General features: G+C 50.1%; 3 protein-coding genes across 6 annotated transcripts; 1 reads left to right on the top strand and 2 right to left on the bottom strand.

Moving 5' to 3' along the window:
- Positions 1-226: 226 nt before the first annotated feature.
- Positions 227-22,639, top strand: FEM1A (fem-1 homolog A). Of its 3 annotated transcripts, none has more exons than XM_067312840.1 (4): positions 227-3,187; positions 16,284-16,481; positions 17,598-17,666; positions 22,387-22,639. In XM_067312840.1, exon 1 carries the CDS (start codon positions 382-384, stop codon positions 2,428-2,430), a length of 2,049 nt encoding a protein of 682 aa, XP_067168941.1. In that variant the 5' UTR covers positions 227-381; the 3' UTR covers positions 2,431-3,187; positions 16,284-16,481; positions 17,598-17,666; positions 22,387-22,639. The 3 variants fall into 3 exon arrangements, with proteins under 3 accessions (XP_067168941.1, XP_067168940.1, XP_067168939.1); XM_067312839.1 differs by lacking the exon at positions 17,598-17,666 and adding an exon at positions 4,458-5,341; XM_067312838.1 differs by lacking the exon at positions 17,598-17,666.
- Positions 8,867-13,074, bottom strand: TICAM1 (TIR domain containing adaptor molecule 1). Of its 2 annotated transcripts, XM_067312837.1 has the most exons (3): positions 13,000-13,074; positions 12,313-12,467; positions 8,867-11,775 (listed from the first exon to the last, which is right to left on the bottom strand). In XM_067312837.1, the coding sequence occupies exon 3, from the start codon at positions 11,585-11,587 to the stop codon at positions 9,368-9,370; it is 2,220 nt and encodes a 739-aa protein (XP_067168938.1). In that variant the 5' UTR covers positions 11,588-11,775; positions 12,313-12,467; positions 13,000-13,074; the 3' UTR covers positions 8,867-9,367. The 2 variants fall into 2 exon arrangements, with proteins under 2 accessions (XP_067168938.1, XP_013798144.2); XM_013942690.2 differs by lacking the exon at positions 13,000-13,074 and having other exon boundaries at positions 12,313-12,602.
- On the bottom strand, positions 13,492-19,776 carry LOC106484487 (perilipin-3-like). The gene is made up of 9 exons (XM_067313075.1): positions 19,714-19,776; positions 19,017-19,212; positions 18,014-18,096; positions 17,582-17,656; positions 17,072-17,197; positions 16,858-16,954; positions 16,123-16,322; positions 15,724-15,852; positions 13,492-15,638 (listed from the first exon to the last, which is right to left on the bottom strand). Exons 1-9 carry the CDS (start codon positions 19,774-19,776, stop codon positions 15,072-15,074), a joined length of 1,536 nt encoding a protein of 511 aa, XP_067169176.1. The 3' UTR covers positions 13,492-15,071.
- Positions 22,640-23,095: the final 456 nt, after the last annotated feature.

Below are 23,095 nucleotides of genomic sequence, written 5' to 3'. Positions count from 1 at the left end.
CCGCGGCCCTCGCTTTCCCGCTGCCTGCTGGGAAACGGAGGCTCCTGAAAGCACGTCCCTCGCTGCCGGCCAGGGTAGTGGCGAGGGGCTAAACTACATTTCCCAGCGCCCTCCTCCCACCCCGCCCCCTCAGCCCCCCGTCGGGGCGCCATTTTGTTTCGCGTTACAACCTAAGATGGCGGCTGAGCGAAGAGAGTGAAGGTTGCTGGTGCCGAGGTGAGGGGGTGTCTCTGTGGCTGGGCGCCTGCGGCCCCGCAGGGCTCCGCTTCCCCGGCGGCCGCCCCTCGCCGTTCCCCTGCCCCGGGACGAGCTGGGGGCGTGGAGGAGCAGCCGGTCCATGGCCAGGAGGTGGCCGGTGCGGTCGCCGCGGCCCCCGTCGCCATGGACCTGCGCACGGCCGTGTACAACGCGGCCCGCGATGGGAAGCTGAAGCTGCTGCAGAAGCTGCTGGGCAGCCGGAGCCGGGAGGAGCTGGAGGCGCTGACGGCAGGGCCGGGCGGGGGCGACGGCCCCGGAGGAGGCAGCACTCCGCTGCTGATCGCCGCCCGGCACGGGCACCTGGAGGTGGTGGAGTACCTGCTGGATCACTGCGGCGCTCGGGTGGAGGAGGGAGGCTCCGTCAACTTCGACGGGGAGACCATCGAAGGGGCCCCGCCGCTGTGGGCGGCTTCTGCTGCTGGGCACCTGGGGGTGGTGCGCAGCCTGCTGGATCACGGCGCGTCGGTGAACCAGACCACGCTGACCAACTCCACGCCATTGCGGGCCGCTTGCTTTGACGGGCACCTGGAGATTGTGCGCTACTTGGTAGGGGAGCGTGGCGCTGACCTGGAAGTAGCCAACCGGCATGGACACACTTGCTTGATGATTTCTTGCTACAAAGGACACCGGGAAATTGCACGTTACTTGCTAGAGAAAGGGGCTGATGTCAACCGCCGGAGTGTGAAGGGGAATACTGCCCTGCATGACTGCGCTGAGTCTGGCAGCCTGGAGATCCTGCAGCTACTGCTCCGCTCCAAAGCCCGCATGGAGAAGGATGGCTATGGCATGACTCCTCTGCTAGCTGCCAGCATCACTGGTCACACCAACATTGTAGAGTACCTCATCCAGGGAGGGCTGCAGCAGGAGGAAGAGGAAGTTGCAGGGAATCAGAATGGGACTTGTGCGTCAGGCGGGGGCCATCAGAGGTGCTGCAGTGCTGGCCAGGAATCTTCTCAGTGCTGTGCTGAAGAGGGGCATGAGAGATGTTGTGCTTCGGCTTGCAGTCAAGATGAACAGCAGGTCCCTAATGTGTTCTGCACTCGAGAAGCTGCTGTGGAAGCACTGGAGTTGCTGGGTGCCACGTTTGTGGATAAGAAACGTGACCTTTTGGGAGCCCACAAGTACTGGCGAAGGGCAATGGAGCTTCGGTATGAGGGTGGGCAGTACCTGCCAAAACCTGAGCCCCGGCAGCTGGTCTTAGCGTATGACTACTCGCGGGAAGTGAGTTCGCTGGAGGAATTGGAAGCCTTGATTACTGATCCAGATGAGATGCGCATGCAGGCGCTGCTGATTAGAGAGCGCATCTTGGGTCCTTCTCACCCAGACACTTCCTATTACATCCGTTACCGAGGGGCAGTCTATGCTGATTCTGGCAACTTTGAACGCTGCATTAACCTGTGGAAGTACGCTCTGGACATGCAGCAAGGCAACTTGGAGCCTCTCAGCCCTATGACTGCCAGTAGCTTCCTTTCCTTTGCCGAGCTTTTCTCTTATGTGCTTCAGGACCGCTCCAAAGGCACTTTAGCTACGCACTTGGGCTTCTCTGACCTCATGGGAGTACTGAGCAAAGGAGTCCGGGAGGTGGAGAGGGCGCTTGTGCATGGCAAGGACCCTGTAGTTGACTCAGCACAGTTCACCAAGACACTGGCCATTATCCTCCACCTGGTCTTCCTTCTGGAGAAGGTGGAGTGCACACCAGAGCAGGAACACCAGAAGCGTCAGACTATCTACCGCCTGCTAAAGTGCAGCCCCAGGGCCAAGAATGGCTTCACTCCTTTGCATATGGCTGTGGACAAGGATACCACAACAGTGGGACGTTACCCAGTGGGCAAGTTCCCATCGCTCCACGTCGTGAACTTGCTTCTGGAGTGCGGGGCTGACCCAGACAGCCGTGACTATGACAACAACACCCCGCTGCATGTTGCTGCCCGGAACAACTGCCCACTGATCATGAGTGCCCTGATGGAGGCTGGAGCCCACATGGATGCCACCAATGCCTTCAAGCAGACTGCATATGAGCTGCTGGATGAGAAGCTGCTCACCAAGAGCATGATGCAGCCCTTCAATTACATCACCCTCCAGTGCCTTGCTGCTCGCGCTCTGGACAAGCACAAGATTCCCTACAAGGGTTTCATCCCTGAGGAGCTGGAAGCCTTCATAGAACTGCACTAGAGTGGGAGAGCTGAAGTCCCCAGCCTTTCCCATCATCTGTTTCACCCCGAAGAGGTAGTGCAGCCTGAGATCTCAGGCCATCCTTGTCGAGGTGCTGAAGGCCTTCATTGTGCTGAGACGGGCTGCAGGCTTTGTCCTCATCTGTCACCGTCAAGCCGGCATGTGCAGGGGTAGGGGAGGAGGAGAAGGCTCAAGAGCTCGTGGCTGTCCCTCATTGTTTTCAGCTTCAGGTACCAGATATCTCCAGTGCACTGTGTCCGGAGAAGGCCGCAGCCCCTGCCCTTTCCCATGCCAACCGTCTTGTCCTGAGGAGGAAGGAAAATGGAGATCCCTGGGACCTTCTGCCTCTCCCATTAGTGCTGGATTAACTCAGCTGTTACGCTTTGGAGCAGCTATACAACACATATGTGCTCTAGCCCTTCTCATCCCAAGTACTGAACAGATAGGAGTACAAGTGAGGAATAAAATATCTTCCAACTAATTCTTCCCTTGCCCCCTTCACAGATTTGGTACATGAGTCTAATGGCCGAGTGGCTTGTGCTCTGCTGAGGTAGTTGCCTTGCATGACAGTAGGGCTGGGTATGCTGAGGACTTTTTTTTTTTTTTCCCCCCCTTTTTCTTTGGTTGGCCAAGTAGCAAATGGTGTTAAAGGCCTGAGATTTCAATGATTGTGCATAAAGCTGGGTTATTTTTTCTCTTTTAGAGCCAGGCCCTATCTATGCTGCAAGACTTCTTCAATCCTGTAAGATATAGTAAGGTCAGTTCTGGTTATATAGTTTCCTCAATAGATGTTGGTTTGTATGAATGGGGAGAAAACCTGCAACCTTAAAAACAAAATACTGATGTGGAGTTCAGGCCCTTACCTTGCCCATTCTGCACAAGTTAACTCCCTTCCCCGTATGGAGGTCCTTTAGCTTCAGAGCTCAGCAAGAACTCAAGTTGAACTGTACAGAATGGAGATGGCCAGGTTTTGGAGCCAAACCAATGTACTTTGAACCATCTTTGCAGATGTGCTCTTGCAAGCCCTTCCAGGATGGGGGGTACTTGTAACGTGGGTGGTGCTTGGGTGGTTATTAAAGCAAGTGAATGTTTGTGGCATGTTTGCATGAGGGTGGTCTGAAGGAAGAAGCAAAGAAGAAATTAAGTTAAAGGTGCCTTCTTATTCTTCTAAGGTTTATTAGTACCAACACAGTGGGCTCTGTGAATTATCCTGTTCTGGAAACCTTCCTGGAATGGGTTGTTAACTTCTGATTTTTGGCATTTGATTCTTTTTGCAATTTCACTGAGGATGGTGCTACTTCAAGGATTGAAATTGAAATCTCATTTGGCTACTGTTTGAGCAAGCTCCTTTGTTTAATTAGGATCTGCACCCAACTTGTTTTTCTCTTTAAATCTGTAGTCTCAGGGTAGGTATTTGCCTCCATTAACAAAACCCTTCTTGGTGGTAAACAGTTGGTGTTGGTAAACACGATGCTGTGCCAGCAGTTTATCTTCTTGCAGCGGGATTGACTGGGCTTTGGCAGCCTGTGGCTCATTTCTTGGCCCAGGCAGAGTGGAAAGCATAGTTGAGGTTGAAGCAAGCAGCTGCCTCTGAGCTTTGAGAAAAGGTCAAGACTGGGAGAGCAGAACCCTGATGAACAGCCATGCACTATACGCTACTGAAGCTTCTATACTTGTATTTGTAAGCCAGCATATCCATAAGCCTCAATAATCCAATGTTCTCTGCCCATTAAAGGTACTGTAGATCTGCCGTTACATTTTTGCAGTGTTAACTATAACTTTTATTTATAAAGCAAGGAGGTTTAACTTTTATCAAGACGTAAAGTGGAGAGTTAGTTTAGCTATGTTCTATTTTTTTTCTCCTTTTGGCTGAAATCTGAACTAAATGCAGATATGGAATTTGTTAGTTTGTGAGCTGACGAGCGCTCTTAACTTTAAATAATAAAACAAAAAATGGCTGCTAGAATGCAAGTGCCTTGGACTTTTTGCTGGTAAGCCTCTATTTGCAGCTCTTGCTTCTTTTCTAGGGATGGTACATTTGTGGATATGGAAGTAACTTGGCTTTTGCAATCAACAGGAGAGTGTTTCATTTCATCTGAGTTTACTCACAGGAAAAGTTTATCTGTACTGCGATTGCAAACACTCTCACCTGAAAAAGGATAACAGTGACACTTAAAGCACACCTCTCTTTAAATACTTTGCGTTATCTTTCGATGTAAATGAAGCAGTGAGAATGGATGATATCCTGTTGACTGAGATGCTACCTGCGTTATACGTAACTGGGACTGTTTGTAGGCTTCAGTACTGACTTGACTGTCTTGCTTCTGTGTTTAAAGTGCTATGATGAACTAAGTCCTTGCACAGCAAGCAGGAAGAGAGATGCAATGTGGCTATCATCAACTTACATTTTTAAACCCCCAAACTGTCAGTGGGTGGCCAAAAGCAGACAGAAGAATTAAAGGTACTGGAGTTAGTTCCCCAGTAAGGCAGAGCTGGATTTCCAAAAATGCTCAGCCTTCGCGGGGGAGGATGGGAGTGCATGGATGCGTAAAGTATTTGAAAGTTTGGTCCTGCATTGAGCGCTCCATTCTTGACACATTCCTCAGTGTTGCTCCCTTCTGTTTGCTTTGCAAACGTGACCGTGACGTTTAAGCCTGCAGTTCCATGGGAGATGCTTCTCCTGCCCTAATGCTACGCTGTTAGTGATCTTGAGGTATGCAGGTGAGCAGCTGTCACAGCAGGTACAGGAACCGGGACAGCCTCTGGACGGGGACTCTGGCTGGTCGTTCCTGACTGTGGTGCCCTCTGACTGCTGTCCCATACGCAGAACTGCTGCGAGCAGAGAGACAAAGAGGGAGTCGTACCACAGCTGGGATGGGGAGCAACTCTGGAGCCAGGATCTTGTGATCAGGTAGCTGGGGGGATCCAATCATGTAAAAAAGCCTCATGGAAGAGGCTGCTTTGTGCAATAGAAAAGGGCTTTTAAATTTTTTTCAGAGCATAAATAACCTGTAATTACACAGTGAGGACCCAGCAATTAAATGTTGATGGTAATTACTGGGTGGGAGAAATCACTGCATGAATTTAGGCGTAATTACTATGAACAATCATTATTTATTGTAGGTGTTGTCTGGGCCAACTCCAGTATGCAGGGCAGAACAGGTAGTTGTGGGGAGCAGTGAAATGTTTCAGTGATGATTTTATTATCTGAGCACTTATCTGGGACAGAGCATGGAGGTTTTTTCGCTGGGATGGCTATAGATCCTGCTGTAGCGCGTTGCTCCCCAGGAGCCGTTCTGTACACTTCCATGATTGAAGTGTTTGCCCCCCTCCCCACCAACACACACTCCTGAGAGGTGCTTTCTACTCTCTCTCTTCTTAAAATTTTTTTTATCTCTAACACCTCTAATCAGCTCCCTTGACATTAAAGACTTCCATACAGGTTTCTTTGGAAATGCAAAAGGGGTGAGAAATTCATCCAAGTTTTTCCTGGAGCCAGTTGCTAGTGCCCCTTCCATGGTCATCTTTGGAGCTCTCTGGAGCCTGCTAATGTTCTATGAATGTTGTTTACAAAGTATGTGGTCTGGAGTGTAAATATAGGGACACTGTGTCAGCGTTTCGGCAGTTCACAGAGAAACTGGGGAACAATTAGGGGGGTCACAAGCACAACATGCACATTTTCCCGGAGAAAACAAGGCCTGAGTGGTAAGCTTCCTCTCCAGGGTTTGCAACAGCAGAGAGCTCCCTGAAAATGTGGGATGAGTGAACCTACTGTTGCGGCTGAAACAGGGCTGTGGCTCTTAAGTGGAAGTTGCTTCCAGTAACCTTTGAGCTTCTTGGCCTTCCGTGCACAAGCTGAAAAAATACCTACAATGTTTTGCGTTATCCTGCCATGTCTTTCCCTCTCCCTTCCTCCAATCCAAGCAAACTTGATGTGATTGCGATAAGCTTGTTCACAAGCTAGAGCAGCTTCCTATTGACCGGTCAGTTTTGCATGATGTTTATTTATAGAAAGCAGAATAGATGGGAAAGGAGTGATGTGTATGATATCTCCCAAGGGGAGGGACTGCCCTGGTAGCTGCACAGCAACAACTGCAGTGTGACAGGAACTGCAGTAACACAACACCTATTCAAACACAGGTGACGTAAAGGAGAGAAAATAGGGCCTTTCTAAGCCCTTAGAAGGATCCAAGCATGTGGAGGATTCCAGCAGACTCTGTAAGAAAGTAAATTAGTTAACCCATTCTCACTGAGCCCTTAGAACTTAAAAATAAAAGCCAGATTGTTTCAAAGTTGGAAGCCAGCAGCTGATGGCAGCTCTTAAATAGAAGCGGTCTTATGTGGTTCTTGTTCTGCTCAGGACAGAGAAGACTTTGATTTGCTCAAGCCCTGTGTCTTGTGCAAGTTCTCAGCCAAGGAGGTTCAAGAGAAGTTAAGCCTCTTTGAGGTTTATGGGGGTGAGAGAGAGGCAGAGAGATCTTCTGCAGGCAGATCCATGAGAAAGGACCTGTGGCCTCTAAAGAGGAACTTCTGGGAGATTTAAATCCAAAACTGTGATTCTGAAAGCTGCTGCTCTGTTGCCATTTAAGAGTAGGGGCAGTTCAGCTCTCTGAGTTCCTGCATCTGATTGTGTCCAGGAGCTTCAGAGCTTGCACTGATACTTAGGCTCTCCAGCTTTGCTTTCATCCATTTCTCCTCCAGGGTGCTCAGTCCAGCAGACATCCTCAGTGCCTCCTGATGGGCTCAGCCTGCTCGAAAATAAAAAGGCAGCAGTCGCAGCTTTGAACACAGGGCGAGTGGAGGTGATTGTCCCCTTTTATACCATTACCTGTTGTCCTTTAAGGAGCGAGATGGGAGAGACTCCCATTCCACTCTCCCTCAGTGCTGGGGGATTCATATGTCAGCAGCTAATTTAGTAGGCTAGTACCTGTCTGGGAGGGGGTGCTTTGTGCAGAGGGAGTTTGAGATAAATTGAGCCAGAAAGGAAGAGTGAAGATTAAATAGTCTTTAGCCCAATGATCAAAGTGCTCCCTGGGAGGGAATTGATGTAGTCTGAACTGTCTCTTCTCCAAGGATTAATATCTTTCTTAAACAGTAGCTTGTTATAAGGCTTGGATGGTTCTTGGACAAAGACTAGAATCACACCCTGTGAGTGCCCTGCTTGTGTAGTCCAGCGTCCCAGGACAGCCTGTAGGAGCCCTTTGCTTTGGCTGCCAGACCATGCTGGCTTCTCTTGATTTGAAGCATGCTGGGACAAGTTTTGAGAGTGACATGAGCATACAAACATCTGGAGAAATCTAGGAAACTGGGTCACTTCCCCCGAATCAATTACACTGACCCTCTAGTCTCACCTTAATGAGGACTTGGCAGTTGTCTGGTGCCTTCGCAGGGACAGGAGTAGGGCAAGCATTGCCCCGCAGCTTGCAGACAGACCCCAGATCGGCGTGCTAGTTGACTCTAGAATTTGCTGCTGTTGCTTGGGCTCTGGTCCGCAGAGGGAACAGTCCCATTTCTAGACATCTGGTGGCATTGGGCTGACCTCTACTGACAGAGCAGGCGAAGGGCTGCAGCAGAAGGCAAGTCGGAGGGAGAGCGAGGAGTCAGACGCCCTGCTGGTGAAACGCTCCTGTGTTAAAGGCACAGCAGAATCTGGCTCGTGTAGCCATGGCCCAGGTCCTGCAGAACGTCCTCCCGCATTCCTGGGCTTTCTCCCCTCTTTCTGTTATGCTCTGCCCAATACTCTTGTTCTTTGAGGCAAACGTTTCCCTAAAAAGCAATAACATAAATCAGTGCATGGAGAAATCTCAGTGGGAAGGATTTCTCTGTATAACGGTTAGTGTAACAGGGCCCTGATCCCACCTCTGGCCTTTAAACGCAGGCAAGAATGGAGAAGTGAACACTCAACCTCTGCCTCCTTGGATTCTCTCCCCATATTTCCCCTTCCCATTTCACTTTCATCAAGTCACGTCTTCCTCAAATGCAGCTTTACTCTAAAGATTTTTGTTTAACCTTGTGTCTGGTGTGCAGTGTCGGTCCTTGGGAGTTTTACAGTTTTCTTAAATACAAAAATACTTTCCTTAAAGCTGTGGCTAGGGTCACGTGGGAATTTTGTCTTTTGCAGACGAAAAGCTTGTCTCTTTGTGGTTTCAGAGGGAAACTGGGAAAAGTGATCTCCAGTGCCTCAGCCCAGAGGCCTACAGCCCCACGGAAGTTTTTTGAAGCTGGTTTCATGTCTCCCCTTGGGTGCGATTTGAGAGGCCGGGGGGAATGGGAAATGCTGGCAGGCTGCAGCAAAGAGAAGAAGGCTCTGTTCACATAAAGTAGGCATTGGTTTTAAGTGCCAATAGGATACTGTGCGACCCTGAGAGAAGAGGACTACCAGAAGAAAACAGGGAGACTTCATGGTGCTCAGCACCTTGGCAGGAGGCCACAGTGACTCCCCTAAGCACCCCTGGAAACTTTTCCCTCAAATGACTTGGTCAGGTTCACACAACTCAACAGCAGGTTCTGAAACAGGATCTAGATGTGCTGTGTCCCAGCACCATCCCCCAGGCTCTGCTCCCTGCCCAGAGGTACACACGTTCAGAACAGTTTCCCAGATATTCCTGACTGTCCTTTTCCCAATTCTACAAGAAAGAACTGGAGAAACACAGATAAATTAATTAAAATTTATTTATAAAATCTTCAAGTAGCCCTCGAGAGTCAAGAAAATAGTTTTTGCAGTTACTTGAAAATAAGCACAAGGAAAACAGTTTCAGGATACTGCAACCTCTCTTGTCCAACAGAAAAAAGGTCATTTTCTCCTCTGCTCCAAGAAAGTGGTACCTTGTTTTATTCACAGTGAAATAATAAGAACAGTCCCAGGAGGTTTGTTATTATTTAGCTTAGGTATTAAGAGCGAATGTCTCTGGCCCTGATTGAACTTCTGCATCTCTGATCAAGGCCTCTCACTGGTTTCTTCTTCACTGTCCTTTGGACCCGATGGGGCAGTTTGCACGTGCATCATGTTGTGGTTCCCGATCTGCACCATTCGAGCATGCTGAATGATGAGGTGCTGGGCACCTCCTGGACCCTGCATCATATTGTGATAGCCTGATGGGAGATAAAATGTCTGGGAAGGAGAGGAACCCTGCTGAGCAGGCATGGAGTGACCAGTGGAGGGAGGAGGGTATGTGGCGGGAGGGACAGACATAGGAAAATGGCACTGTTGGGGTGACCGGTGAGGCATGAGCTGCTCCAGAAGCTGCTGTAAGCTTCCCAGATTTGGCTGTGGTGCTGACAGAGGCACCTGGGGAGGGGAGCCGAGGTTCAGCTCAGCTAAGTTCTTCAGTGTTTGACAGTGATCCTGATACAGCTGCAGTTTCCTTTTCTGCTCCTGGACGTGCTGTATCTGTTCCCACATGGCTTTCAGCTCACTGATCTTGCTGGGGGTAAAGGTGTTCCTTACTGTCTTGGCGAACACAGGGGAGTTCTCATCCAAGGACACCAACCCGCTCAGTAGGGTAGGAATCTGTCTCCTCTCCAAGGGGTTCTCTCTGGGTACAAAAGGAACGACCGAGTTGTGCTTGGATGGTCGCAGGATGGACTCCATCAGAGCTGAGTTTGTTTGAAACATGCATGGCTGGCAGAGGAAGTTCTTGGTCAGCAAAAGGATGGTGAAAGCAGAGTTTTCCATAGCATCTTGGAAGCAAGACAGCTGGCCGCGTCCACCAGTGAGGAAGTCCTCACAGAACGTGGCGCCATTGGGAACCCCCATGCTTTCCAGCAGCTTCTTGACCCGACAGGCAATGTCCACATCTTCGCTAGCATGCAGGACAACGAAAGTGAAGAACTTTCTCTCTTCACCATCTGGTTCCAACGTGGATGCTGCTTCTGCAGTTTGGACGGGAGGAGGGCAGGCTGGAAAGGAGGATGAGGGGAGGGAAGGGTGATATGCTAAGTTGGGAGGAGCTGCCTGAAGCGGAGGGGCTGAGGAGAAGGAAGATGAATGAGGAGGAAGGGAACAGGCTGAAGCAGGAGATGTAGTGTGGAAAGATGTGCCTTCTGGAACATCCTCTACAGACGTGTGGATGGGACCAGTAGGCGCTGTGGCTCTTGAATCAGGAAGACATGTAGGTAAGTCCTCTTGCTTTTGGGCTGTGCCACCTTTTGGTGCCTGAGGTTCTGCTGTCACTGTGCTGGAAACATCACTACTTTCGACAGCTTGGTTCACAGCACTTGGTGTAGGAAGCTGGGTTTCAGGAATAGGGAGAGATGGATGACAGGAACTGGCCTGCAGAGCCTGCTCTGGTCTGGGGACGTGGGCGGTTGCGCCCTGTGCGGGATATGAACTGGGGCTGTTGGGCCAGCTTGTTTCCTGCAGGCCGTGGCTCTCGCTCTCCCCGAGAAGCTCGCTGGCACAGCTTGTGGGCTCTCCACACAGCCGGCTCGGCTGGGGGACATAGTCACAGCGAGGAGACTGGGTGCGAAAAACAGCTGTTGGCGACTCACTGATCTCAAAGCGACTGATGAAGGAAGCTGGGCTCCCTGAGGAACGCAAGGTCCGTGGGCCTGAAAGGTCTGAGATACTTCCAATCTGCACTGGGGAACTTCGCGCCACAAAGTTTGGGCTGGCAGTCTGGAGAAATCCCGTGTCCGATCTCATCATCTGGAACCTGCCACCCGAGCCCACAAAGCCGATAGCAGCGCCGCATTTCTCCTGGGCCTCAGCCAGGGTGCTCTTCAGTGGTTCCTCCTGAGGGTTCCCACTGGTGCCAAAGGCCTTGATGGCCATCTGGTAGGCTCTGACCATGGCTTCCCAACTGCACAGTTTTTCGTCTACCAGCAGTGAGTAGATCCGTGCCAGAAGCGCCATGGCATCTGCATCCAGCTGTGGGGGCTGCAAATCCTCACCGTCTTCCTGCACTCCCGTGGTGCCCAGTTTGGTCCTGTGGATATATAGGGCTGCCTGGTTGTTCCTCAAAGTATCCAGACAAATTCTTGCATCTGCTTCTTGCCCCAAAGTAAGCAGGACCATGGCTTGCAATAATTTGCTGCTGGGCGTAGATATCAAGTGCTTCAGTTTATATTTGAGGTTAAGGAGTTTATCTTCTGGGATCTGCGATAGAATATTAAAAATGTCCTCAAAGCTTGGCTGGACCTCAGCACTCTGTGCCATCTCATCAGCTGCTTCTCCAGACAATGTGCTGAAGAAGCATGGGTGGAAAAAGCATATTACAGTCTCTAGAGCAAAGGCTTCTTTCCTTATAGTACTTTAGGTACTGCACAAGGAATAGGTCCTTGTTGCTCAGGGGCTCATCTCAGAATCAGGGACAGTCTCTCTCCTGAAGAACTGGCCAGATGAACCTGTGAGAAGAAAAAAGGGTGATGTTTAGAAATAGCGAGGCAGGGAGCTGGGAGAACCCTTGCAAGGTCTGCAGATAAATGTTTTTGCATCTATTTGGTATTTGGACGTCCCGGTGCTTGTTTGAAATGTGCTCCACACATTATTCCAAGTCTGTTATTAAGCAAACAGCAAGTTCTTCACATCCATTATATGTTAACTATACTGTTTTAAAATAATTGCTGAACTAATAATACATTTAGGTAAATCCAAGTGTCCTGCTGGTGCATATCGACTGTCCATCGCCACCAGTGGCCTCTCTCGGGCGGGGGCTGATTGCAGGGGCCTCAGCAGCATCCTTGTAATGGGCAGTTAAAGAATAAAGCCCTGCTTAGAGGAAGCCTCCTGCCGATTACAGGCTCCTTTCAAATTGCTCATACCCTGCCAGCAAGGTTATATTCCTTTCACATCCGTTTTCAAGCTGTCTAATGTAATCGTGGACATACACGTTATGGCCATACGCATCTAATCCCTGAACCCTGCTAAGCCCTCGCACTCACCAAAGCCAGCTGAACGGAGTTAAATTAACCAGCAGAAGTTGTCTGTGGAGTGAGGAAGGTCTGGGCCTCTGGCAGGTCTGCGGCAGGCAGTCGGGAGAGAAGTTGCTCCCCTGAAGATGTGCTGGCAGTGACTGATCCTCTTGAAAAATCTTTCTCTATTTAAAGGAAAACCAGAAAAACTGTGTGTTTAAAAATAGCTCTCAACAACTGGATTTCTGGGGAAAGTTTGTAATTTCAAATTGTTTTTCTATCTCATAAAAATCCTCTAATTGCTTAATGAATGAGCTCAAGCTGAGCCTGAGGAAGTTATTGCCTTTCTATGAAAACCTGATTCAGTGAAACATGTAAGGAAGGAAAGAAAAAGAAAAAAAAAAGGAAGTCCAGGCATTCAAAACAGCAGAGGAGACCTTTGACACTTATCGATGTCCTACCCCTCTGTGAGTCAGCAAAACCTCCCAGTCCTCCCCCCAATCTCTGCTCCCTCTTGCCGGGCACCTTGCTCCGGAGCCTGCAGCGTGCAGCCTGCTCGCTTGCACCATGAGCTCTAAAAACCGGCCCAGCGGGGCCCTGGGGCCGCTCTCTTCCCCCTCCAACGTTCCCCCCGTCCCCCCCGTTTTGTGCCGCCTGCTCTTGCAAACCTCCTCCCGCGGTGCGAGCCGGGGCAGCGCCGGGAAGGGGCCAACCTACCTCCGGGCGGCGAGCGGCTCCGCGGAGCTGCCCCGGCTCCTCCGGCCCCGGCCCCGCTCCCGGGCTGTCCCGGTCCTGCCGCCGCCGCCGCCCCGTCCGCGCCGGGCAGCGTTTCCCGGCCGCGCCGGGAATAGGTGGAAACGCGGCGCTTTCGGTTTCGCCGGACTCGGGGCCGCGGGAGCCGCCTGTCCCGGCCGGGCCTGATGTCACACGAGGAAGCGGCGGCGCCCGGAGCGCCGGGGCGGAGCGGGGCGGAGCGGAGCGGAGCGGGGCAGGGGGAGCCCGGAGCGCCGGAGAGGAGCGGAGCGGGGCAGGGGGTGCCCGGAGCACCGGAGCGGAGCGGGGCAGGGGGAGCTCGGAGCACCGGAGAGGAGCGGAGCGGAGGGAGCCCGGCCGGGGCAGGGGCAGGCCGGAGCGCCGGAGAGGAGCGGAGCGGGGCAGGGGGTGCCCGGAGCACCGGGGCGGAGCGGGGCAGGGGGTGCCCGGAGCGCCCGGGCGGAGCGGAGCGGGGGTCCCCGTCCGGCCCGGAGGCAGCGCTCGGTACCCGAGGCAGGAGGGTCTCGGCCCGGCTGAGCGGAGGGGACCCGCCGCGCCGCTCCGAGGTGGGTCATCAGCGGCCCGGTGCGCTCGCCCGGACGCCGAGCCCCGTCTGCCGGTGCCTGCGCTCCTCTAAAGCGACCTGGAGGTAGGGCCAAGCCGGGGAGAGCAGAGCCTGAACGGGAACCTGCTTTCTCTAGCGAGAGAGTTTGGCATCAGGACGTGGAATGAAACATGTAGGGCTGATGCTGGGAGTCGTATGGACAGAGCCAAACCTCAGGGATACAGGCAGAAGCCTCCAGCGGGGAAGGATAGTCAGATACTTTTCCACTAAAGACCGAGGCGGAGCATGGGACCGACTCAGAGTGTTTGTTTCCAAAGGGGAGAAAAACCGAAGGGAAAACAGCAATTAGGAGATGAGCTGCCTAGAGAAGTGATTCATTAAAGTGCTTCCTACTGACTCAGGCTAAGGGGAGAAGATAATGCTATTGCTTGCTCATTACCTTTGCTAATCAGAGCTGCTGCAGCTTTAGATACACACAAGAAACTGGTATTTATGTGAAAGCAGTTCAAATTTTATTTTGAAATCTGCCTTTTTCCATTTCTCCAGCGTTAGCACTGATACCATGCCAGGACATGGGTTACCTAAATAAGTTACGCTAAGAATGATTAGAAAAACATTGTTTACTGGGAAAAAAACAGGGCCTATCTCCCCTATTTTAATGACAAGATATCCCATAACCATGGTAGAGAACTCCTGGAAAAAGCTGCCTCATAAGCCAGCTTCTTCATGGCTGCAAAGTGCTTCATGCATGGGGTTACTTAAACACAAACAAATGGTCCTTAAAGTCATTTATATGGATTAAGAAAATAATCCCACTGAAAATTGGCATGCTTGAAAGAAAACCCCACCTTGTAAGTGTTTCTCTGTGAAAGGAAAGTGTTTGGCTGCTCTGTAAAGAGAAGTCTCCTTGGAGAGGGACCCTCTTGCCCCGAGCTGTTCCTGGTCTGCTGCAGGTCTCAGCCTCGCAGGAAGCAGCACAGTCAGAAAGGAAGTAGTGTCTGTAATGTAGAGTTTTAAACTTGTAGCAGGAGGGAAACAGTATCAAAGAGGTCAAGTGCATCATCCTCTTAAGATGCAGCTTAGATGAATTTATTAAAAAAAAAAATCCAACTTTAAAAATAAGTTTCAAGAGCATTTCTTCTCTCCTACAACTCATCTCAGCAAGAATTAGCCATTCACACATACAGCTGTGCTGACTTATTTAAAAGTCCAAAATACAGGTCCCCGTCTTCCCTTTCAATGCGGCATGCTTTAATAAAAGAAGGTATGCAACCTTTGTGCCAGAATCAACCCGCTTTGGTTATAAGTCTCCTTGCAAACTACATCCTACTGTAAGCTCAGCTGCATCCCTCCAAAGCCTGGGATAGGGCATCAGAGCAGGAGGCACTCCTGGTAAGATTGGCAACTGGGCACATGATTAAAAAAAAAAAGAGTTCTAGCCAAGGGGCTTGGCTAGAAGAGCTGGGATTTTTCAGAGATCCTCCTTTGGTGCATTAGTTACTATCTCCTCTGCAGGTTTTGTTACCTCTTCTGTGCATTTCTCTACCTTCTCCTCCAACTTATCTAGCACTTCAGACCCCTCCCCCAGGATCTTGTTTGTCCCCTTAGGTTCCTTGGGTGCTTTAGCTACCTCCTTTGGTGATGTACCCTTTTCCAAAGCAGGTGATTTCATATCAGTCATCATAATACATTTCTTCTCCTTTCTGCTGTCTTGTGATACTTTGGCTAATGCCCTGAAGGGGCCCACAAGCCAGTTTAGAGGGGTGTTCTGAGTTACATATTCTAGCAGGTCATCTAGGGACCTTCGGGCTTCCCTCACACAGTCCTGGCCCTGGGTCAAGGTGCTGCTGGAGAGGTCCTGGAAGGACTTAGCACTGGAAAAAGAAGTGTGGAGCTTCTGGATGTTTTGAGTGGCTTGATGTACAGTTTCTTGGATGTTGCTGGGGAGGCCCTGGATGCTGGCTTTCAGATTCTTGTAAGCAGGCTGTAGCTGCTGGGTGATGATATGCAGCATAGCTAGAGTCCGTGACTCTACCTGCTGGGAAAGAGATATAGCTCAGTTACTGTAGCAGATGAGATGCACACTATCCATAAAAGGTCTGGTTACGCCCTTCTAGGGATACCTCTGGTTGGGAGGCAGTTTTAATTTGATTTCCCTTGGGTTGGGTCAGGCTCCAGTCTATCCATAGCTGATAGAGTTTCTCCTGCCCATCCAGAAGCTTCTGGCCAACTTCATCTTTCACACATTCGATCTGATGGAAAAAAAGATGAGAGGAACAGTTATATTGCAAGCACATACAGAGAGGCAAAAGTGCTCTTGTCTGCTAAGCACTGGATCATGTTATAAAGAAGCAGCTTCCAGAACCACGTTCTGCAGTGTTACCTGTCAGGGAGGCACCCAAAGGGACATGCAGCAGAAAACACACCTTAGGTGCAGGATGGAGGAAGTACCTCCATCTGGGTGCTAGCGGGGGAAAGGAACTCTGCAGACTGGGATGAAAAGGAAAAAATGGTGTTTGTACCAGGTTTATTGCTAGTTGCAGGTGGGAGAGGGCATCCTCGGTGCTTTGCTTAACATGCTGCAGTTTGTTCAGGGAGTGCCGGTAGGCTCGGTGGCGGACTTTGTTAGAGAGGGAACCCAGGCGCACAAAGTAACTCTGCTGCTGTTTCTGCTCCTCCACAGAAGCCATTTCAAATCCCTCAACAGCAGTGGCAAGTTGACCTAGAGGGAACAACAGAGATGCAGCTGTCAGCGGATGTCTCTTCTCTACCCTGTGCCCCCATCCCCTTTGGCCCTGGACCCATCACTGGCAAAGCCCGGCGGCCTCTGCCCTCACACCTTTGTCTCCATGCTCTGCCCTCCCAGCTGGGGGGGGGAAAGGTAAGATTCCCCATTGTAAAACATGGGAGGAAGCTAAAGCTCGCTGTATAAACAGTAGGGGTTGGCAGTTGTTCAGAGATTATGGATAGGCCAGTCCCAGCTCGAAGGGATCTCTTCAGATAAACAGACTTGACAAATATGTTGAAGCATGCACCCACTTGTTGTTTGCCTTGAGGCTGATAGGCAAGACAAGGAGTAGCTAGCAAGTGCTTGAACTCTGTCCCATACCATGTAGCAAGTCAGTGTTGACAGAAAGCCAACTAGGTGACATTCGGAGCTACCTATCTACTTCAACAGATGACTCCTGCAGTCAGGTGCTCTCTAGTCATATGAAAAGGGATTTGCATTTACAACTATCAGCTAAGCATTTTCTCACCCAGTTCTTCTTCTGTCATGGGGAGGTAGTGATCCACCAGATCTTCTGATACGCTCAGGACAGATTCCACACCACCTGCCACAGCTTGGCCCATTGCCTTGGCTTTGCTTATGCTGTTGGTCACCACTGAATTAGTGAGCTCCACACTCTCCTGGATAGCCTCTCTGCTGTGCTCCAGGGCTGTATTCATTTTGCTAGTTATGGTGCCATATGCAGCATCCAGAGCTGTATTGACTGTGGAAGTGACCATTGATTTAGTCTTCTCAACACCATCCTGAACAGCCTCTTTGGTTAGGTCCACTGCTTCAGTCACTGTGTTGGTCACGAGATCCTTTGCACCCTGGGCAGCCCCTACAGCAGCAGTAATAGTAGAAGTAACTGCTGACTTTGTTAGTCCAACGCTGTCCTCCACAATGTGTTTAGTGAGGTCCACTGCTTCAGTCACCTTGTTAGTCACGAGGTCCTTCGCACCCTGAGCAGCCTCCGCAGCACTGACGATAGTAGAGGCAACTGCTGACCTGGTCAGTCCAACACTGTCCTCCACAATGTGTTTACTGAGGTCTACTGCTTCGGTCACCCGGTTAGTCACAAGGTTCTTTGCACCCTGAGCAGCCTCCATAGCACTGGTGACAGTGGAGGTGACCACTGATCTGGTCAGCTTAACACTGTCCCCAACAACATTTTTAGTGAGGTCCACAGCTTCAGTCACTTTATCAGCCATTGCTTCTTTTGCCTCACAGGCAGCATCCATAGCAGATGTCACTTTGGCAGAAACCAGCTGCTTGGTGTCTGAGATGACCTACAATAAGGTGAGGCAGAGAAAGATGAAACATTTTTTTCCAGCATAGGTTTCCCTCCCTGAGGTAGCTTTTCACATGGCTATGCTGTGCCTGCACCCTTGTGGGAGAACTGGGGAAATCAGTATGCCTGTAGTCACACGGAAATCTTTATTTCCGCATGCTGAAGGCAGATCCCCAGCATTCATCAGCTAGCAATGCCTTCCCTAGCTCTGGCAGCTGTAGCCCATATCCAGGTACTGACCTGACAAATCAGTGCTGCCGAAGTTGGTTTCCCCATATATTTCTGTGCCCATAACAGTTCCATCAAGCAAGAAGAGATTAAGTCATGGCTTTCCCAGGAAAAGCCTTTGCTTTACCTTATCTGCTGGCTGTTGAAGAAAAGGCAAGTTCTCCTCCAGTTGATCCAGTCCCTTACAGGCATATTCATTGATGAGCGCAACTAGACAGAAGGACAAGCACTAGTTTAGTCCCTCTACTCCAGTCTGGAGGGTTTTTTGACCCTACAGTGCCCAATGCAGGATGAGCTCATGAAAGTAAGCCCTTCCCCCTCCCCCCCCAAAAAAAAAAATCACTGTTGGGGGGCATGGGAGTCAGGGTTAAATAGTCTCTACATTTTGCCTTCCCAGCCTTCTAGCTATTGACAGCACATTGCTCCAACCGGAGCGTAATACTTGTTTCCAGTGGATAGGGAAGCAGATTAATGGCTTTTTACTGTCTTGGGATGAGGCAAACTGAGCAACAGGCAGAACAGCCGCTGATACTACCTGATGGGATAGTCACAGCTTGGAGTGATAGAGGCAGAGCAGGGAGCATCTGCCTCTCAGCTTAAAGAAACCACAGACAAGAGGTCAAACTTCACTTCTGCTAATGACAATCCCTTATCCATCAAATTCAGCGGCTGGGAGCAGCAGAGAGGAGGAGTCAGCAGTGCTACAACTAACTAGGACAAGGTGCTGTAGATGTTACCCAGAAGGGGCATGGCTTGCACCCTGACGAAGCAGAGGGATAATCTAAGCCCACAGTGGTTATCTAGGCTGTGTCACACGTGTGGGAATGACTTTGTAAGAGACATGGTTTTAAGAGGCAACTTCTACTGTCATTTTGAGATAGTTTACTTATTGAAGATGACATATGGCCAAGAAAAAAACAACAAAAAAAAGCTGATTTTTCCTCTTCCTTCTTTCTAAAGATGAGGAGCTGAGTTTACCTCCTGGGATAGGACCGGTACCTGATCCTCTGTTACTCTCAGTCTGTTTGCTGAGCCTGGTGTATGTTAGCAGGGCCTCGGAGGGCCCGTGAGACTCCCTTCCCCAGCTAGCCCCGCTGCGGGGAGAGGGGCTCTCCAGCCTCTTCACTTACTTTGCGGCTCCAGTTGGTTCAGGATGGGCTGTGCGCCACCAACCACACTGCCGACTGCGACAGCAGCCACCGTCTCAGCCACGCTGCAGGCACTGCTGAGGCAAGGGTGCGTCTCCTTGGTGTAATTGTAGGCAGATGAGACCAGGTTGAACGCAGAGTTCAGCAAGGGCAAGTTGGTTACCCTGTTAACAGCACTCTAAAAGCCAAGAGAAATAAGTGACATTAGACACCCTGCCTCAAGTTGGTGAGTGAATGCAAACCATGTGTATATCCAGAAAGGTCCTAAGTGCCGTCAAGTCCATCTCCTTGTCCTTCTTGAGCTCACAGTTGAAGGGACTTGTCTGAAATCCATTAGCAATCAGTGGCAAGCCAGAATTAGAAGCTGGAGCTCTGTCACATCTGAGTCACACAGGGCTTTAGCCCCATCAAGCCCAGATTTGGAAATAGGACCTATATCAGCTAATGTTTCAGAGTTATTTGCATTACTTGAGCCAGCCCTGGAGTTCTCTTTCTTGAGCAAGAAAAGTCAGCCTCTGCATTAACTGAAGGTTTAGATCTAGTCATGGCTTCATACGGTTAATCTTTCCCCTACTCCCAGCCTGGATTTGAGATGGTGACAGAAGTTCGTTTACCACTGTATCTGTCAGCAGGTAGTTTAACTGCTGCATGTTGGAGTACCAGCTGCCTCGGCACCTACCGCTTGCTGCTGTTCCTTAGCCTTTAGCGGATCGTTTTTTGTGGTCTTCTTTTCAGATGCCATAGTCAAGTCAGCTGCAGCTGAAAGGAAAAAAGGGGTAACAGCAATAGTACAACTTAAGTTTCCACCAGTGAATTAAAATCTAGCAACAGTGGTGAAAAGCAGAGGGTGATGGATCTGCGATCCATCATGGCCTAGGAACTTCAGGGAATCACTAATCTTTCTTGCAAAAGAGTGTGAAGATACTTGAGAGGCTTCATGATTTACAGAGCGCAAGTTATGTTTGACCAGGGACTGTACTCAGTCTCCTCCCTCAGTCCCCAGACTGTAATCAGAAATAAAGTAAGTAGGATGGCTACTTCCTATTAAGAACATTTGGCTGATTTCAAAATTGCAGGCCTGAAGTGGGCGAGAGCTGTTTCTTTTTTATCTCAGTGGTGCATGTTCTCTACTAGAGGGACTTCTGGTTCACCTTCTCACTGCAAAGGCTCTTTGTTGCCCCAGGACTGGATGAAAACTGCACGCTGCAGAAGAGGTGCTAGTGGTGTGAATCACTTAATATTTGTCTCACCCTGACCATGACAGATTGCTACTGTCTTTCTGACAAGCCCTGCTAATAGTGGCTGTTGAAAGTCAGGAAATGCAACTGCCCTAAGATGAGTGGGGAAGTCTTTTTTCAGTTTTAATTTTAGAAACCTGGTAAGCTCAAACAATTCAGTGACAATGGAGTCTAAAAATAGAAACAGTATTTACTTTTTGGAAAAAAAAAAGCTCACTGAACTTGCTTAATACCTTTGTAGGGAGAAAAGCCCTCAGATTTTCCCAATTTTGACTGACATGGAGGTGGGTTTTCCCACAGCTTAATCCATTTTCCCCTTCTCCACAAAAACACTGGCGAGACTTTAGCTCTCATTCAGAAAGTCATCAGGGCCAGAGACCAGAAACGCTGAAGCAGCAGTGGGCAAGTTTTATCTTCTTACTAAGAACGGCTCACTAGTTATAGTCACTTCCCTTTGAAGGCTTGTTCTGGAGCATCCTCTGCAAAGGACATTGAGATCAAGGTCCCTCTAGAGTAGTCCCACTACGCCTCTGCTCAGAGGGGAAACTATCAGCTTCCCTCCCGGTGCCAACTCCAGCAACACCGGAAGTCTCAGAGCTCTGGGAAAAATAGGAGAATGTGTTGGGGGGTTTATAGACAAAGTGGGCCAGGGTTTGCTGTTGTGGCCTTCTGGCTGGCTGCCTTGAAGCTTGTGTTCCCATGCTACCGACCAACTGGTAGAGCTAGGCAGGAAATTTCTCCTCACCTCCCATGAAACTAGATCTCTGAAGTATTCTCATTACATAATGGGACTGAAAAGTTTAAGTGAAAAAAAATGATGATGCAATATCATGAATATGCATTGGCTTCCCCAGCGTAGGCCTAGGTTCGTATCTGGACACTCCAGTATCATGTGAGAGATCCAAGATTACTTCTTAGCCTTAGTCAGGCACAGCAGGGTCTTGAGTATACTTGTTCTTCAGTGCAGTGTCCGCCTTCCCCTCCCCTGCCAGTTAATTCCTATTCTTAGAATTGCTATGGCACTTTTCAAGTGAAAAACCCCCAAACCAAAACTCCTCACAAGCAGGATTCCCAAGCTGGGCACTGCTCCAGGATCACTGGCAGACTCTCCCCCAAAGAGCTTGCCATCTATCTGTGACAGCCAGATCGCTGCCTTGTTCCAGCCAGGAGGAGAGCGCTGCGGAGGAAGCAGCAAAGCAAGTATTTGTTAACCGTGGACTGGCTGTGCATGTAGCTCGGGAGACTTCTCAGGAGGCAACACAGCAACCTTTGACGCTCCGAGTTAACCATGCAACTAGTATAAGTTGGCATTTTAGTCACTCAAGCAAGAGGGGGCTGCAGAGTGCTACATGTTTAAGGCAAGAGTTGTCACCTCTCAAGCAGGAGGCCCGGAGCAGGCTGCCCTGCCGAGTGTTCCTGCTCCCCACCCTGCCCGCGGGGCTGCCGAAGGTAACACCACGCTGAAAGCACACCTTGAACTTCAGCAGCCTGGGAGAACTTCTAGAAGATTTCTCCAGACAGAAGCAGGGCTTGGAGTGCAACACCTCGGTCCCAAAGTCAGCATGATTTGCTCAGCTAGTGCTTATTCCTCTTACACTTGTTTCTGAAGCAGAGTAGGCTGACTCAGGCTGCAGCCCTATCACAGGCGAAGCACAGCTGTTTCAACACCATTACAAACAACCCCTTCACGCAGTTACTTCATTTCTGGACTGCAGGAGAGAACCTCAAACAAACTGCAAAGCCTCTTGCTGGCCTTGGTGTCAGGGTTAACATACAGGGACAAACATTGCAGCAGGGAGGGGAAAAAAGAAAAAAAAGAAAGAAAAAAAAAGGAGGAAAGGGCTCTAGTTGCTAGTGTAAGTCAGGAGTTACTCCTTGGCAGATATAAAGCTCATATGAGGTTAGAGTCAAGCTCTGAGATACTAGGAGTCTATCTGAATTAGAGATGCAACTGTGTCAGTGACAACCCTCGCGGCACGATCGTGTTAGAACATGGCTCGCACTCCTCTGCGTGGGTGGAATCAGGGTGTGTTGCAATGCCAGTATCTGTGGTGTGGGCAAGTCCTCAGAGCCCACAGCGTGCTTTTATTTTCTTTCTATTCTCTCCCCTGCAGAAGGAGTGAGCAGACCTCATTTTGCCCAGAAATCACGGAAAGATGCAACACTCAGCAACTCCAAGTTAGTGGTTTGATGCTCCTTTGGAGAGAGGCATGGTTTCAAGTCTGGGTAGTTTCAAGTGGGAATGCTGAAATCCTGCCTGTCAGCAGGCAGTCACTGTGTTTGGGAACCCTCACTTAGAGGAGCAGAAACAATATTACTGTTTGCTGTGGTTGCATAAAATGAATGAGTCCTCACTCAGTGCATCAACTTTGTCTTGCGGACAAATTTCATACTATTGCTACATCAAAAATATGCCACTGCTGGAGAAAATCTCCTTGAAACAAGTAGTTTCACCTTTCTAAAATGCCAGTGCACGTTTCTAGGGTGGCATGATTGCTCAACCACTGGTCATTGCCCTGTCTGGCACAAGCCTCTCTATTTAGTGAGGCCATGAGGGCAATGGTACCAATGCACCATGCTGGTCAAGCTGCTGGCCACCTCAGTCTGTTTTCCCCTGTCTCGGTCCAGCTGTCACAACCATTGGAACATGCTAGCCTGGCAGAAGAGCGAGCACTTTTCTCCTGGGATAAGCAGCTCCCCTGATTTTGGTCAGTCTGGCAGTGCCTGGCACGCACAAATCAAAGAACTGGTTTTGTGTAAGGCTTTTATTTGCCTGGGGAAACAAGCTCTGCCCTTTCAAGCCATCATGAAGCAGCCTGCTGT

Source organism: Apteryx mantelli, chromosome 30 (assembly GCF_036417845.1).
Source record: "Apteryx mantelli isolate bAptMan1 chromosome 30, bAptMan1.hap1, whole genome shotgun sequence".
Classification (NCBI taxonomy): domain Eukaryota; kingdom Metazoa; phylum Chordata; class Aves; order Apterygiformes; family Apterygidae; genus Apteryx; species Apteryx mantelli.
This window is presented reverse-complemented; position numbering and strand designations above follow the sequence as displayed.